The sequence below is a fragment of the Bubalus bubalis genome, chromosome 24 (genome assembly GCF_019923935.1).
Source record: "Bubalus bubalis isolate 160015118507 breed Murrah chromosome 24, NDDB_SH_1, whole genome shotgun sequence".
Lineage (NCBI taxonomy): Eukaryota > Metazoa > Chordata > Mammalia > Artiodactyla > Bovidae > Bubalus > Bubalus bubalis.
Window position 1 is genome coordinate 29354232 of NC_059180.1, and position 13712 is coordinate 29367943.

At 41.4% G+C, this 13712-nt stretch overlaps 1 protein-coding gene across 1 annotated transcript in view; it reads right to left on the bottom strand.

The window, feature by feature from the left end:
- Positions 1-13712, bottom strand: part of ERCC4 (ERCC excision repair 4, endonuclease catalytic subunit) — a 39579-nt gene that overhangs the window by 9274 nt on the left and 16593 nt on the right. The window contains exons 6-9 of the mRNA XM_006073618.4: positions 12981-13109; positions 10312-10422; positions 7683-8280; positions 5821-5913 (exon numbers count right to left, since the gene is read on the bottom strand). Coding sequence (XP_006073680.1) covers positions 5821-5913; positions 7683-8280; positions 10312-10422; positions 12981-13109 — 931 coding nt within the window. The remainder of the gene's footprint in view (positions 1-5820; positions 5914-7682; positions 8281-10311; positions 10423-12980; positions 13110-13712) is intronic.

A 13712-nucleotide genomic window follows, 5' to 3' on the forward strand; every position in this document is an offset into this window, starting at 1 on the left:
CACGAAGCTCCTCTGCCCATGCAATTTTTCAGGCAAGAATACTGGAGTGGGTTGCCATTTCCTCCTCCAGGGGATCTTCCCGACCCAGGGATTGAATCTGCGTCTCTTGTGTCTCCTGCACTGGCAGGCTGATTCTTTACCACTGAGCCACCTGGGAAGTCCTATAATGTAGTAACCTCATCCCCTAATTATCCATGACTATGCTAAAAAAAACTGGCGAAGGAAATGGCAACCTACTCCAGTATTCTTGCCTGGAAAATTCCATGGACAGAGGAGCCTGGTGGGCCACGGTCCACAGGGTCGCAAATAGTCTGACACGACCAAACACGCACTTGCATGCTAAAAAACAGATTTCTTTCAAATGATTCTGCAACTGCTTCAGTTAATACTGTTAAACAAAACAGCTAGTTTAGTATGAAATGTTATAACTGCAAATTAAATTTCAGAAAAAAACATACTCCTGAAATGAAACCAGGGTTGTGAAGAAAATATTAAGTCTTCCTAACCAGTAACTCAAATTAGTTTAACAGAAATTTGTCGTACTTAAAAATATTCAGTCCCTTATTCACGTTTAGCATAATCAAATTACTGTATGTGACAGATACAAAATAATAATTGAACAATTCAGATTCCTACATCCACCTGAAATACTGTGGTTTCTTAATATTGCTCTAACATCTCTAGTGGTATATGAATAGCTTGTACAACGTGATAACACAGGGAGGAGGTACTGGAGGAGTCTCTTCAAATGGGCATTTATTCAAGTTCTCATGCTAACCCATTTTGTGATATTTTTTTAACTGTAAAATTTCAAATAATCTAACCCTTCCCTTTGAAAAGTGGTGACCTCTCCAAAACTATGTTTACTCATAATGTTATTACTAATTTTTTGACCCCGGGAACATTTTATTATCAATACTGAGACATGTAATCTTCTTTCTCTTTACTTGTCATCTGTAACCTACTGATCTCTAGTCCAGCCAAACGGTCCTTTCACTGCCAGCTTGCCTGACTCATTCCTCTCTGGTTATTTTAAATAGCAGCATTGCTTTTGTTCTTACAAAATCACTTGTGGAGGTCCTGGCAAGAGCGCATTTCCTCAGTCTCCCATTACATTTTTCCCTAAGTCCAGGCTCAGTGCAAATGCTCTTTCAGCCATGTACCTCACATATATTTTGCTTTTCAAAACAAACACTTCTCAAATTCCCCAAGTTTTCTGGGAAAGTAAGTATCTTAAGATTCTAAATAGTGTTATTATCTGTGTGATATGGAAAGACCTAACATAATACCCAGACAGTCACCGGTGAGAGAGTTAGAAAACTAGGCCAGGCCATCTAGATAAAATTACACCAAAATCTGGTATGGAAATTGCTGTAGAAATTGAAATGGAGAAAGCCTACATCCTGGGTTCTGCTGAGGCACGTTTCCAGTCAAGGCCAGGCTGATCTGAGCCTTGTCACTGAGCCCTTTGAGTTTAGAGTCCCTTGTATAAGCTGGGAAATGCATGCGGGCCCCCAATACCTGGCTACAGTCCACTAATGGCACTCTTTTCTAGGCTACGTTCTGATGAACTGGAGAAGACGCAGCTGTGGGAAGGAGGCCTGGAGCATACAACTCACCTACTCAGATGCTACAGGCACCCTGGGCTATATAGCTCTGGGCAGGAAAGGGTTGAGAGAGCAGGCCTGGGATGCTCAAACCCTGCACATTCCCAAGAAAGGCCTGTCTCCTCAGCTTGTCTTCCTGGAAACCCCTGGCCAGCTTCTGGGAGCTAAGCTCTGAGTTCTTGGACTACTCTGCCTAATAAGAGGATCACACAGCAGGCCCAGTGTGATTTATGGTGAATACGTTTCATCTCCAGGGAGCCGTAGTCTGTCCCTGGAGTACTGCATCTGTATGACTAACTGCCAGTAAAAATGCTGGACCCCAAGTCTTGGGTTAGCTTCCCTGAGGATACTGCTGAGTGTGTGGTGTCACACACGGATGCCAGAATTAAGTACTTCCCTGGGAACTCACTGGAAGAGGACACTCGGAAGCTCACGCTGGGTTTCTCCTGGACTTGGCTCTGTGCTTTCTCTCTGCTGATTTTACTCTGTGTCCTTTCTCTGTAATTAGCCACAATGGTGAGGACCCCAGCTTATCTGACTCCTGTGGGTCTTTCTGGTGACTCACTGAGCCTGAGGGTGGTCTTTAGGGACCCTCAACTTAAACACCAACAACCTCATCTGAATATCTTAGTTCCATGTGCTCATTGTAATCTAGAGACAGTCACTTTTAATCAGAGAAGCCTGAGGCAAAGGATATTTTAAAAAGAGTGAAGGAGCCAATTAGGAGGTTACTGGCCCACATCCAGTGGCACCAATTCTTTGACTCCATTTCCTCAATATCGCTTAAATCTCTCCCCTTCTCTCCATCAACCTAATCTTAGCTGCCACTGGTTCTTATCGGACAACTGCAATAGCTTCCTGACTACTTCCCTACTCCATCCATTTCGAGTTTGGTGCCAGGTCTTCTGAAAACACACTACGTCACTCTCCTACTTAGAACTCTGCAGTGCTGTCTTACGGCCTTCAGAGTCAAGTTCTGAATCCTTAACTGGCCTCCTGCACCTCTGAGCTTTCACACACACTCTTGAACAACACAACCCTCGGCCCACTTCTATCTACTTAGCAACCACCACACATGCTCTCTAGGTCAGCTTAAAGGTCACCCCTTCAGAGATGCTGCCCTGACGTAGCCCCCGCCCCTGACCCTCTGACACACTCTCATTCGATACCATTTTCTTTCACCTTTGCAGGCTACAGCCTGCAAGTGTTTATTAGACTGTGCATAACCATTCAATGTTTGTCTTTTACACTAGGGGATAAGCTCTAGAAGACAGAACTGAGCTTTTTTTCTGCACCACTGTAAGTCTAGCACTTTAATGTGAGCATAGGAATTGGCTCATAATAGATGCTCAAGAAATATCTGTTGACTGAGTCTTGGGAGATGAAGGTCTAGGAGACACAGAGAGAGAAGCTAAAAGTTCTGAACAGGAAGAGGAAGTCTGTATAACAGACATGGCTATTACACTTTTTGGAATATTTTTTTCAAAAAGCATATATACACACATATAAAATATCCTCCATGGATTATAGCTCACCAGGCTTTTCTGTCCATGGAATTCTCCAGGCAAGAATCCTGGAGTGGGTAACCATTCCCTTCACCAGGGAATCTTTCAAACACAGAGATCAAATCCAGTCTCCCTCACTACAGGCAGATTCTTTACCATCTGAGCCACCAGGGAAGCCCATAAACTATCCTGCAGAACGTATTAATAGAAAATACTTATCCACAAAACACCAGACAGGAAAAAGTCAGTTTTCATTTCAATTGCAAAGGGCAATGCCAAAGAATGTTCAAACTACCATACAATTGTGCTCATTTCACACGCTAGCAAGGTAATGTTCAAAATCCTTCAAGCTAGGCTTCAACAGTATGTGAACCGAGAAATTCCAGATGTACAAGCTGGATTTAGAAAAGGCAGAGGAACCAGAGATCAAATTGCCAACAATGACTGGATCACAGAAAAAGCAAGAGAATTCTAGAAAAACATCTGCTTCACTATGTTAAAGCCTTTGACTATGTGGATCATAACAAACTGTGGAAAATTCTTCAAGAGATGGGAATATAAGACCACCTGACCTGCCTCTTGAGAAACCTGTATGCAGGTCAAGAAGCAAGAGTTAGAACTGGACGTGGAACAATGGACAGGTTCAAAATTGGGAAAGGAGTTGTTTATTCAACTTAAATGCTTATTTAACTTCTATGCAGAGTACATCATGCGAAATGCTAGGTTGGATGAATCACAAGCTGGAATCAAGACTGCTGGGAGAAATATGAACCACCTCAGATATGCAGAAGATACCACCCTAATGGCAGACAGTAAAGAGGAACTAAAGAGCCTCTTGATGAAGGTGAAAGAGAAGAGGAAAAAAGCTTGCTTAAGACTCAATATTCAAAAAAAGAAGATCTTGGCATCCAGTGCCATCACTTCATGGCAAACAGAAGGGGAACAGTAGGCGTGTACATACGCTGAGAAGGGACCATAAAACAAGTTAAGCACCAAAGAATTGATGCTTTTCAACTGTGATGCTAGAGAAGACTCTTGAGTCCTCTGGACCACAAGGAGATCCAACCAGTCAATCTGAAAGGAAATCAACACTGCATATTCACTGGAAGGACTGATGCTGAAGCTCCAATACTTTGGCCACCTGATGCAAAGAGCTGACTCATTGGAAAAGACCCTGATGCTGGGAAAAACTGAGGGCAGGAGAAGGGGGAAACAGAGTTTGAGATGGTTGGATGACATCAGCGACTCGATGGACGTGAGTTTGAGCAAACTCCGGGAGATGGTGAAGGATAGGGAAGCCTGGCGTGCTGCAGTCAGACACTACTTAACAACTGAACAACAATGAAACAGATTCACAGACATAGAGAAAAGACTCTCCAAGGTGGAGAGGGGCTGGGAGAGGGAAGGAATAGGAGTTATATGTGTGTAACTGAATCACTTTGGTGTAGGGTGGAAATTAACACAAATTACAAATCAACCATACTTCAATAAAAACTATAAAAAGAAAACATATTTTCACAGGCTGAAAGGACTGCCCCATAACTGTGGATCGATATCTATAAGAATCCTTGCCTAAGGCATGCCACAATCAGAGGAGAGGAAGGGGAGGGAAGGACAGCACAGGGTGCTGCCCCCATACTGTGCTGAGTGTCTTTACAGGGACTCACTGGCACTGATTCAGGAGGTGCTCCTGTGTCTGGAAACCATTCCTGGATGCACTGGGGTATCTGCATATTTTAGGCATCTGCTGAAAGCCCATAGCCAGTGCTGAAGAATGGCTGTCCATTTTGAAACTCTGTCGAGGTCCTGGCTGGGTAACTGCCACTAAAAGTGACTTCTGCTCTCTCATTGTCACTGCTGTGTTGCCAGTGTCTGAGGCTTTTAAGACTGGTTTGGCTTGGTCCCAGCCAGGCTAGGCCATGGTCTCCTCTCATCTAGCCTCTTCTCTATCTCAGCTCAAGGATTCCTTGTCCAGCCCCTACCCTGGCTCTTGGGGCCCCTGAGAGACCACCTGATCCATCTTCTCTCACCAAGCTGCCATCTCCTTGACAACATTCCTTGGGGGATGTTATCAGCTTTCTCAGATACCTACAGGTAAGAGGCAGCCATGCAGTTTGCTAATATCTCACTTAGGAACATTTTCCTTCTATTAAACCAAAAGTTTTTTCTATCTGGATCTGGAACATTAAAGGATACTCATTCTCAAAAACAACACACATCTGTTCAGACAAATGTCACACTTTTATAAAAATGTTTTCTCAGAGTGATTCTATTGATATGAACTGTCCAGGTCATAACAGTATTTTCGGGTAAAGGGTAAAGCAGTCACCCACCCAAGACAATGGAGATTTCACAAGGGGAAAAAAAATCATGATTCCAAGGTAAGGGAGAAATCTTGGACATGGGGGAGGGGGAGAGCACATGCTGGTGCTTTAGGTTTTATTTCTTTACAAACAAAAAGCAGTTTTCTTCACATTTCTAATAGTCCATCAAACCCCTGAAAAGCAAATGGGGATGGTGGAGAGGCAGGGAAAAAAGAAATGGGTGCTGAACCATGTAAACCCTGGGGGGTTATCAGACCACAGGTGTATCTTGACGTGACTCTCCCTAGCACCTAAGGGCTAGTAGATATACCCCACCTAGATCCAGAGGAACTTCTGGATCTCAAAGGCCTTTGATTCCTTCATACTGATCTCCTGTGTATTTACCTTATGAGCTTTTCAAAAGCTTCCTTTTCTTTCCGCAAAGCAGTGAGATAGCGCTGTTCCTCTGTTGAACCTCCGTATATAAGAAAGTAAACCCTGCAAGTTAAGACAGATCTCTTTTAGGCTGCAAACACATAATTTTTAATCCCTGGAAGGAAAAGCGTGAAATCAGCAAATCAGAGTGTTCAAATAATAAATATTTGATGGAGAAGAAAAGGTTCCATTAATCACATACTTGCTAAAATCAAGCAGCCTAAACCCCACCTGTTAAAGGTCTCATTACCACATGGGCTTTTTTTTTTTCCTTTCTTCTTTCACCAAGAGGAATGGAGTTTAGGTAAACACTGAAATATAACAAAGAGGGATAGAATAATTCTTTCCTCATAACTATAAACAAATCAGAAAACACAATCTTAGCGGCTTCTCTTTTTTCAATTTTTTCTTTGCACCCCTGCCAAACAATCGTTTAAAAAGTTGGAGAGCAGTTGTAAAAGCCAGCTTAGGAAAGTTCATGTTAGTGAAAAGTAAACAAATGAAATCTATATGACCTTTATCTTCACAAGTAATTTCTCAGTTCCTTTTTATTCATGTCTTAACAGAACCAAGCCATCACACATTTTATATAAACACCAGGACACAGAGGACATATGGATTATATCAAGTGCCTCAAGAAATAATTTGACATACTCTTTTCTCTTAGAAAAGGCCAGCTTTCTATCTTGTTTGTTGCTAAGAAGCTGAATGAAGCACCTTTTCTTCACCTTCTATCAGAGATATTTTTCCTTTTTAACCCTCCATTTTTCTTTCGACCTTCATCTTCCTAGATTGCATTTTTTTAAAGGGTGAACATGGAAAAGGCCACTGGCCAATGAGTCCAGAGACCCCTAGCTCTGCCACGAATCTACCAAGTGGCTGCGGGCAAGTCATTCACCGCCTCTGAGCCTCAGTTTCTCCCTGCTGGACTGAGTGGTTGAGCTCCGAAGCCCCTTTCATTTCTGACACTTTGTTTCTAAGCATCACACAGTATTATCAGGCAACAGAGAACCTGGGTGCACACAAGCTATTTACAGTATTGATCAATGGTAAAGTATGAAAAATTTATCAGCCTGTAATTATTTTACCAGCTTTGTCTAATCTCTTCATCCTGTGTTATTTCTGACCCAGCTCCTCCATTCATCTTTACTTGGAAGGGTTGCCTTCGTTAAACTGGCTAGAAAGGTTTCTTTTGGCTCTGTTTTTGGTTCAGGCTGAGTTCAGGATATTAATTTTGCTGTTTATTTCCCTCGGATAATTGGAGAGCCAGAACACTATATTCTTGGGGAGGCACCATTTTCTCATCTGATATTTCTGTAGATTTCTCATCTGATAGCTCTTGAAACTCAAGAAAACTTGGTACAATAATTCCTCAAATACTTCAGTTTTATGTGGCTGTAACTTAAGAGTCACTTCTTCAGATTTAAATGAAAGACACTTTCGAATTATGAAATGATTTCTCTGAGTCATAATTACATTAACATGTGGGAGAAGTTAGGATATTGTAAATTTCCTAGGCTTATTCAGAGACGGCACCCTATAGGCTACGACCGATGCATTAAGAATACGGCACTGAACAGCAGAAGAGAAGGTTAACAAGAAGGGAGGCATTCCCCCAGATTCCCGGTTTCACTGCAACACTGGATCTCCTTCTCAGGTGTACTTCCCAGACTGATCTGAACCGTCAAACGTTTCATAAACTCAGCCAACATCCCAACAAGGCAGCATTAAAGATCAGAAAGCCCGTGTGCAACTGGTCTGTCTGTGCTAAATCCTACAGAACTGTGAAGCTGAAGCCTGTAAGGTGAGAGTTCACCTTCCCTACAACTTGCCTGAGAGGCTTCCCGGGCCGAGACGCCCTGTAAATTTCAAGCTGACGCACGAAGGTCAGCTCTGCATCATACAAGACCACGTATCTCGGCTCCACCTCATGGAGCACGCGTGTCAGAGCGTAGGGATCACTGCAGCCCAGGAGCGGGTGGATGATGGTGAGGGGGTCTTTCAGGATTCCGTAGGCGGCATCGGAGGACACATTCATATCAAACTCCTCGTGCTTAATGTCTTCTGTGTAGCTCTCCGGGCTACTGGTCAGCTCTCTTGGGCTGCCCTCCTCAACACCCGCCTCTGCCTCTAGTTCTTCAGTTCTTCCCATCATCTGAGTTAAAGTCAGCCTTGGTTTCTTCTTTCTGAGGGCCTTCTCTTTGGCAGGGGGCCTGTCTTTGTCTCGGAGGTCTTTGGGCCTCTTGCTGGATTTCATGATTCTCTTTGAGTCATCTTCCTTCCTTAACCTCAGCCATACATCTTCGGCTTTGCTGTCCTTCTCAAAGGTTTTTCTGTAGAGTCTCAACAAGAAGACCTCTGCTCCGACAGTGAGGTACTCTCGCAGCTGGGAACAGGTCCTGTCATCACTTGCGCAAATGAGAACTTGTCCTAAAATTAAAAACAGTGTTATGGAGCTATTAGCTCACTTGCTGCCCTCCTCCCTGTGTGCCCCCTCTTCCTGTCCCCTCACCTCCTTGGTGCTAAAGATACTTTACAACTTAACAAGGATTTCAGATGCTCATCAAAGACTTTCACCTCTCTGCCAGGATCACTTAAATCTTTTGGGTAAAGTTGAAGCCAGAAATATTTAGAGACTTATGAAAATATAGCTGTGGTATAACGGAGGGTTTAAAGGAGCTCTTTTTAATTAACAATTTTCCAGAGGATCTGGAAATACTAAAATAAATTCCAAATGGATTACAAAGTCAAATGTTAAATAATAAATCATAAAAAAAAAAGATGACTCTTCTCCATCTCTCCATATGAGGATGATTTTCTGGGCTTAAAAGCAATGGAAGAAATCTCAGAGAATATTGATATCTGTAAACTAAGACTGACTCAATACATAGGAGAATTAACTGTGCATTATAAAGTTAAAGACAGGCTGCTCTCAAGCCTTTTGAGATGGACCGCGTTTTGTCTACAGAATGTTCTCTCTCTAAATAAATCCATTTCTAATCTTAAAAAAAGAGCTAAGGACAAAATACAACTTTATACAACTATGATAAATGTTAGTATCTTTAATGTATAAAAAGCTGATACAAACTAAGGACACGCCTTAAACCAGCAAAGGAAACTAACACAGTTCACAAAGGAAGAAATGCATCTGAGAAAACACTGGGTTCCCTAAACATCAAAATTTCTAACTAGATAGATTTTTTTCTCCAATCAAATGAATAAAACTGTTACACATATGTGATACATGCAGATATACACAAATATATACAGCATCTTCAGTCAATGCTAGCTAGGTGAAAAAGAGACAAGGTCTTATATTTCCAAAAGAAATGACAATTGATAAAAAAAAAAAAGAAAAAACTTTCTATATATCAATGTGGTAATATGTTTTGAGAACTTTGAAAATGTCAGTATCATTTTACTCCTTAATTCTACATCCAGAATTAATCTACACTATAACTTTATAGTGTTATATCTATACTATAACTTTAACAACGTGAAACAGAAAATACACAGAAGAAAACCAGGAAGGAAATATGTCAGGGTTAACAGTGGCTGCAAGACATAATTTTCCCCCTTTTCTTTTTCTTTATACTTTTCACTTTGTCTAAGTGGGTATGTATGACTTAGGCTAATAAACCTCAGCACCATATGTTCTGTGATAATATCACAGAATATACTCACAGAAGGACTCTGTGCTTGCCTTTATTGATTTATAGGAGTCAAAGTCCCAATAGATATTCTTTAAAATTTAGTTTTATTTTTTGTCTGATTTTAAAAACTTAGCTCAGGTTCAGTCTATGGTGCTAAATGTTTGAAGACAGTAGCCCTAAAACTTGGAATTTCTTTAGGGCTAGGCCAATGTTACTCCACAGACCAATTAAGGCTTCTTTCAAAAGACTTGCTGACAACTTAAAACATAAGCCCATTAGCTTTCTCCTTGGGGATTCCAGACTCTAAGCTTTAAAGCCTGGTGAACATATATGTGGAGATTAGCTGCATCTTTTATTTTTTTTAATTGAAGTCTAGTTGATTTATAATGTTGTGTTAATTTCTGCTATACAGCAAAGTGACTCAGGTATATACATACATACATTCTTTTTAATATTCTTTTCCATTACAGTTTATCACAGGATATTGATTTGAGTTCCCTGTATATAGTAGGATCTTGTTGTTTATCCATTCTATACATAATAGTTGATTAGCTATATCTTTAAATAGAAGTTTTCCCAAGAACTCAACCAGTAAAACAACCTGCTTTCATGAATATACAATGACTGAACTTGGAGAAAACCATCCAATAAACAGAAAGGAAGTTGTCACTAAGATTTCGGTGATGTGGCACTTATTCTTCTTATTCTATAGACAAAATAATAGTGTTAAGTTATTTTTAAAGAGCTAATCAAAAGGACTCATTTGCCAGATTTTGAAGGCCAATGTCATCATCTCCTTTTTTCCTACCTGGACCACCAAGGACTTCACTCTCCTTATTCTCTGCCTCAATTTCCTTCAAAACTTCCGTGAGTGCTGCCCACTTTGGGTTGCTTTCTAGGACCAGTTCCTTTTTTGTTTCTGTATAGAAATAAACGATAATCTCATTCTATGTGATAATGTTTATCCATAAAGTATTCCAAAGGCTTTGAAAACAACAAATAACACAGGCATTGTTCTATAAGCCTATTCCTTTGCGCTTCCTTCATAATGCTCTACAGAGAGAATCCAGATTCTTGAGAAGGTCTCCTTATGATCTAAATGAAGACACTTCAAACCCAGATTAACTCAGGCTCCATAACGCCTTGACAGAAAGTCATATGCATGGTCACTAATAAGAGATGATTACGTGTCAGTTGTCAACTGTGATGTTATATACAAACTGCTACACAAAATAAAGGGATCAGTACAGAATAACAGTTTTTATTATTTCTAAAATCTCCATGATTTTCCTAATGCTGAACATGAGATATAAGCAGACAATAAAACTTTTATTTCTGTAAGTACTCAAATGTATTACTAATGTATTTAATTAAGTTTTGAAATAGATCTTTGCACTAGGCAGGAGATAAACATGGTAGCTCAGCTGGTAAAGAATCCACCTGCAATGCAGGAGACCATGGTTCTATTCCTGGGTTGGGAAAATCTGCTGCAGAAGGGATAGGCTACCCACTCTAGTATTCTTGGGCTTCCCTGGTGGCTCAGCTGGTAAAGAATCTGCCCACAATGAGGGAGACCTGGGTTCGATTCCTGGGTTGGGAAGAAGATCCCCTGGAGAAGGGAAAGGCTAGCCACTCCAGCATTCTGGCCTGGAGAATTCCATGGACTGTACAGTCCATGGGGTGGCAAAGAGTTGGACATGACTGAGCAACTTTCACTTTTATGTCTTAAAAAGCCAACAATATTCACTATATATTTATTATAATAGTTATAGATGAGTGTGAAACAGAGTCCATTATTTGCCTCATTCTAGTACCTCTGTTTCCTAAAAGCTAAAAAGAAAATTCTTAAAGAGATGAGAATACTAGAGTACCTGACCTGCCTCTTGAGAAATCTGTATGCAGGTCAGGAAGCAACAGTTAGAACCAGACATGGAACAATGGACTGGTTCCAAACAGGGAAAGGAGTATGTCAAGGCTGTATATTGTCACCCTGCGTATTTAACTTATATGCAGAGTACATCATGAGAAACGCTGGGCTGGATGAAGCACACCTGGAATCAAGATTGCTGGGAGAAATATCAATAACCTCAGATATGCAGATGATACCACCCTTATGGCAGAAAGCAAAGAAGAACTAAAGAGCCTCTTGATGAAAGTGAAAGAGGAGAGTGAAAAAGTTGGCTTAAAGCTCAACATTCAGAAAACTAAGATCATGGCATCTGGTCCCATCACTTCATGGCAAATAGATGGGGAAACTGGAAACAGTGTCAGACTTTATTTTCTTAGGCTTCAAAACACTGCAGATGGTGACTGCAGCCTTGAAATTAAAAGACACTTGTTCCTTGGAAGAAAAGTTATGACCAACCTAGATAGCATATTCAAAAGCAGAGACATTACTTTGTCAACGAAGGTCCGTCTAGTCAAAGCTATGGTTTTCCCAGTGGTCATGTATGATGTGAGAGGTGGACTATAAAGAAAGCTGAGTGCCAAAGCATTGATGCTTTTGAACTGTGGTGTTGGAGAAGACTCTTGAGAGTCCCTTGGACTGCAAGGAGATCCAACCAGTCCATTCTGAAGGAGATCAGCCCTGGGATTTCTTTAGAGGGAATGATGCTAAAGCTGAAACTCCAGTACTTTGGCCACCTCACGCGAAGAGTTGACTCACTGGAAAAGACTCTGATGCTGGGAGGGGTTGGGGGCAAGAAGAGAAGGGGACGACAGAGGATGAGATGGCTGGATGACATCACTGACTCGATGGACGTGAGTCTCGGTGAACTCCGGGAGTTGGTGATGGACAGGGAGGCCTGGCGTGCTGCGATTCATGGGGTCGCAAAGAGTTGGACATGACTGAGCGAATGATCTGATCTGGACTGCAAGGAGATCCAACCAATCCATCCCAAAGGAAATCAGTCCTGAATATTCATTGCAAAGACTGATGCTGAAGCTGAAGCTCCAATACTTTGGCCACCTGATGTGAAGAACTGACTCATCTGAAAAGACCTTGATGCTGGGAAAGATTGAAGGTGGGAGGAGGGGATGACAGAGGATGAGATGGTTAGATGGCATACCGACTCAATGGACATGAGTCTTAGTAAACTCCGGGAGTTGGTGATGGACAGGGAGCCCTGGCGTGCTGCAGTACATGGGGTTGCAAAGAGTTGGAAACAACTAAGTGACTGAACTGAACTGAAACGGGATGTTAAAACAGTCCAGTAAGACCTTAAGTGCCCAAATAGTAATTATTCTGAAGTTTAAAAAAAAAAACAACCACCATTCTTATGTAGTAGTTATTTGGAATCCCCTGGCAATGAATCCATTCCAAATATTTTTTAACATAGATCACATATGTTACATGTAACAAGCAATTATTTTTCACACAGTCGAATGAGATTTAAAGTTATACTGTAACTTGATAAGCTTTTCCATACCAAATATGTAAAAAAAAGACATGTTTGAAGACTTAATCATACAAGATACCTTGTTCTTCTTTAATCTCCAGTTTTTCAGGCAGTCTGCTTTTTTTACTCATTTTTGCATCTGGAACATGATAAACCCTTGCTCGAGCATTTAAAAACATTGAGGTGCTGGAGTCAAGAAAGAGCCAACCTAACATAAAAAGTTAAGTGGAAAACAAAAAAGCTTTCAATTTATGGTTAACTTCAGAGAATCTCTGAAGGTCACATGACCTATATATCAACCAGTCACCAGCTTGTTATCTCCCAACCACACCTCCCTTGTTATGGTCTCTGTCACTGTTTGGCTAGACTGGTGGTTTTCAAAGTGCGGCCTACAGATCCCTGGGGGTCCCCAAGATGTTTTCAGGGGGATGGTCTGTGACCTCAAAACTACTCTCATACTAGTGCTATTACTGAATTCCCCCCACGGTGTTGACGAAACTTTCTAATGATGGTGCAAAAGCATCGGTGGGTTATGTTGCTGGTGCCCAAGCACAGATGAAGGCAGTGGACCCAAAGTTCACTAGCAATCAATGTATTCTTCACTGTGCATTTGTAGTTTATGACTCAAGAAAGTTCCTGATGAAGCAATAAGAAATATTAACTTTATTAAATCTTGGCCCCAGGGGCCCCTGGGGCACACTTTAAAAATCACTGGTCTTGCCAGACAGTGAGAAAAGTCACAGTAATGAGGCAAGAATGTGGCTGGTAGAAAATCCAGTTGGTGGACAGCGGCATATGTATGCTTCCCTAC